General features: G+C 34.7%; 1 protein-coding gene across 1 annotated transcript; it reads right to left on the bottom strand.

The window, feature by feature from the left end:
* Positions 1 to 499: 499 nt before the first annotated feature.
* On the bottom strand, positions 500 to 3,520 carry LOC127121853 (uncharacterized). Its single transcript, XM_051052285.1, has one exon. The coding sequence runs from the start codon at positions 3,518 to 3,520 to the stop codon at positions 500 to 502; it is 3,021 nt and encodes a 1,006-aa protein (XP_050908242.1).
* Between the last annotated feature and the right edge of the window lie 438 nt (positions 3,521 to 3,958).

Consider the following 3,958-nt stretch of genomic DNA (forward strand, 5'->3'; position numbering starts at 1 on the left):
AATATAAACTAATTATATGATGAAACATATGATATTTATTCATATACAAATTAAATTTTGTTTGCAATATGTAATATTCGCGCATTAAATTTGGTTTGAATTGAGAAAACCGCATTGTGACGTGATTATATTCAACCGGTTTTTTCAAGAAAATCAATAATGTGAGTGGAATAATTTGATGGTTAGAAATACCGTATTATGGAAAATCAAAATAGGTTACACCAAAGTTAAATTTTGTGTTTATATATTGTTATAGATTGTTCAAAACAATAAGAAGAAAAAAAAATATTTCTCACAGTTTATTAAGCAAATAAACATAAACATTAACAGAGATATTAAGTGATATTGTTGCTTAATAGGAATGTCAATCACCGAACTGAACTCATAAATATCTCTCTTTTCACTGCAAAACAAATGAAGTAAATTAATATAGTAAAAAATATAGTGTAATCTAGTGAGTACACGCCAAGTGTGACATTGAAAAAGTATAGTTAAACGATTAAACATAATGGATAAATACCTGAGGTTGTGACAACAAAATTTCTTTAAAAACTATATTTTTGGTAAAATCCCCTTCTTCCCCCTCTACTTTTCCGTCTTTAATTAGCACTCTTGTTGCAGCCCGCGAAACACCTTTTGATAAAGCAACATACAATTGTCCGTGACTGAAAACATGTCGTGGAAGATAAATTCCGACATTTGGAATTGTTTGTCCTTGTGATTTATTTATAGTGATTGCAAAACTTAGTTTGACAGGAAACTGTTTTCTAATAAGCACAAAAGGAAGTCCTGCACCAGCAGTGGTTTTGAGCTTAATTCTTGGCAAGAAAGCTCTTTTTCCAGCGTTGTGGCCTGTAAGTATTTCAACATCAAGCAAATTCATAAAAAAACCACGACATAACAATCTTGTCCCATTACACAACCCAAATTTAGGGTCTATGTTACGCAATAACATCAGAGGAGCCCCTATTTTTATCTTTAAAATATGTGGTGGTAAAGTACCAGGAGCAATTGTGTGTAAGTATTCCTGTTGATATAGATTATGAGTATCACCCTCAACCTCATCAAAAGATAACAAAATATGTTCATCTCCAGGGAACTTATTAATAATCATGTCATTCAACATATGTACATCACAATTTTTTAGAGTAAGTATGGCTCTCTCCACCATATATGAAGCATCCCATCCATGGTTTTCTAATTGGGGAAATGTATGTTGTATAAGCTTTTTTATGGAGCTTTCTTCTTCCCATGGTATTACAATTTCAACAGACATCTTGACCATGTCATCCTCTTTAGCGGGTTCATTGCCATCTCCAATCCTTATTAAAAACTGTGCAAACTCGTGGTCATGAATTGATCGCATATTTTGGCGCAAGTGTAGGATCTTTGTGGTGGCCCATAATTGAGACCTAACAATACACGCTGAAATCATTTGTCCTCTACTTCCTTTTTCAATAACATGAAGCACCTGGCGAAAATCTCCTCCCATGATCATTATTTTTCCACCAAATGGAGCATTGATATTCATAATATCTTGCAGTGATCGATCTAATGCTTCCACACAATATCTACTTATCATGGGTGCTTCATCCCAAATGATTGCATTGGTTATTCTAATGAGTTTTGCAAGGTCACAATTCTTTGTTATTTTGCAAATAGAAATGGGCTTTATATCAATGGAGATCCCAAATCGAGAGTGTGCAGTTCTACCACCAGGTAATAATGTAGCAGCTATACCTGAGGAAGTTGTTGCTAAGACAATTTGACTATTATGTCTCAAATTTGCCATTATAGTTCGATAAAGGAAAGTTTTACCTGTTCCTCCAGGACCATCAACAACAAAAAATTGACTTTGTTTTTGGTGGATGGCGTCCATAATTATATTGTAAGCACTCATCTGGTCATTATTTAACTTCCCAACTGATTGAATGTCTTCATCTGGAATTTGGACCGACAACTCTTCTTGAATAATTGTTGGCACTCCCCCGACTTCATTTGTTTCCATTGTCAATATTGGAAGATCATAGTTTTTGATTAGTTTTCCATGTAGCAGCAAAAGATCTCTCAATTCCCTCAATAACATATCTTCAAAGTTATTTCCCACAACAATATTTGTCATTTGATAATCCTCCACCATGTAGGGATGAAACTCATTAAATAGGCCTCTAACATCAGTTGGTTCACAAAAAATTAATATAGTCACAAACAACCTTCGTAAAGCATATGGCATGCGCATATTTGATGCTTCAAGCATACATTCACGAATACTATTGTCACTCTCTAATAACCCCCAATCCTCAGCTTCTTTTTTGAACGTGAAAAAACATGCACCATTATGTGTAAGAAGGCATTCCCAGCTTGTTGGACCTCTTAAATGAGACAACAAAACACGTAAATAAAATTTCTCACCTTCTGAAGGAGATACTGTATAGATTCGACCAATAACTTTTCGTTTTGTCCGTCTTCGCTGCCATTTTTTGACCCCTTTTAGCCAACAATAATGCTCTGGAATCTCTCTGTACAAATAATTCCTAGCATCTGGATCCATTTGGTTTAGTGCAAAGAACTCAGTGAGCATGGTTACTGCATTTTGGTTATCATTTAGTACATCTGTGATTCTTTGATGCTTATAGAACCGCACTTGATGATGATTTGGCAAGTGGATTTGTAGTCTTTCAACAGAGGGGTATAACTTGTAAAGTGTGAATTTAAATATTTTCCACAATGCCTCTGGAGCACAAATCCATCTTGTATCAACATATTGTTGAATCTCATCCATACCTGTACCTCTGTGAACCTCCATTGCAACTCGATCAGGACCTTTGTAAACATATTTATACAAATATTTAATACTTTTGATGTTGCTGCAAATCTCAACATTGATGTGACAATCGTACTTCAACAACAACCATGGATTATAAGGAACCACCCATCTATTATCAACAGACTTATTTCTATTTAAAAAAATGGGATCACTAAACCTTCTCATGTACTCAGGATATGAGTCATTTCCCTGACGCGTCTCTTCACAAAAGTCTTTTGGGTATCTTTTTTTACAATGACCATTCTTCATACACGGAGAGCTTTGATTCAATACTCCACATGACCCGTGGATCATGTGTTTTAACACAGCTTCATATAATTCTGGTTCAGATTCATGTCGTGGTATTTCTGCTTTCACCATACTATCATACTCTTCAGGTTCCCGTAACTTGTCATCAGTATCCAAGATGAGTAGCATATGCACATGTGGTAGTCCACATTTCTGAAATTCGGTTACATACATATAACTTTTAACCCTCCCTAAGACTCCTTTGTTAATGACATCATCCTTCAACTGCTCAAATTTTGATCGAAAAATTCTTGTCAACAAATCAGGTCGATCTTGTGGGGTTTGATGGAGGCCTAGTTCGGAAGTTATCTCAATCCAAGAAGGATTGCATGTCATTGTAAGGAATATGTCTGGTTTACCATTGTTAAGAACAATGGCCATACCATCTTGGTATCTCTGTGTCATATCTCGCTTACTGCCAATAAATGACGATGGCAGTATTGTTCTTTGTCCGACATTATCTATAGAAATATATGAAAAGTATAAAAATTAAGTGTGTGGATAGTGGTATAAACATAAAGTATACACTCTTCAGGTATAAATATAATATGTTATATTAAATACCTGCTTATTCTCCCCATCGTGCAATGCATCTTGTAACCCCTGATATACCTCAGACCGAATATTATTTTGATTTCTTTGGATCCATCTCAACCTTCCTGTCTCAATCTTTACATAATTGTCTACAACATACTGTTGTAAAAGTCGACCCGATTTTAACAATACAGATTGATCATTACGACGAATCTACATTGAATAAAATAATCAATCTTGAATTATTTTTTCACACATTTAGAAGTATATTTCTTAGAAAAATAGTTCAGCATGTACCTGAAGCACATA

This window comes from Lathyrus oleraceus, chromosome 2 (genome assembly GCF_024323335.1).
Source record: "Lathyrus oleraceus cultivar Zhongwan6 chromosome 2, CAAS_Psat_ZW6_1.0, whole genome shotgun sequence".
Classification (NCBI taxonomy): domain Eukaryota; kingdom Viridiplantae; phylum Streptophyta; class Magnoliopsida; order Fabales; family Fabaceae; genus Lathyrus; species Lathyrus oleraceus.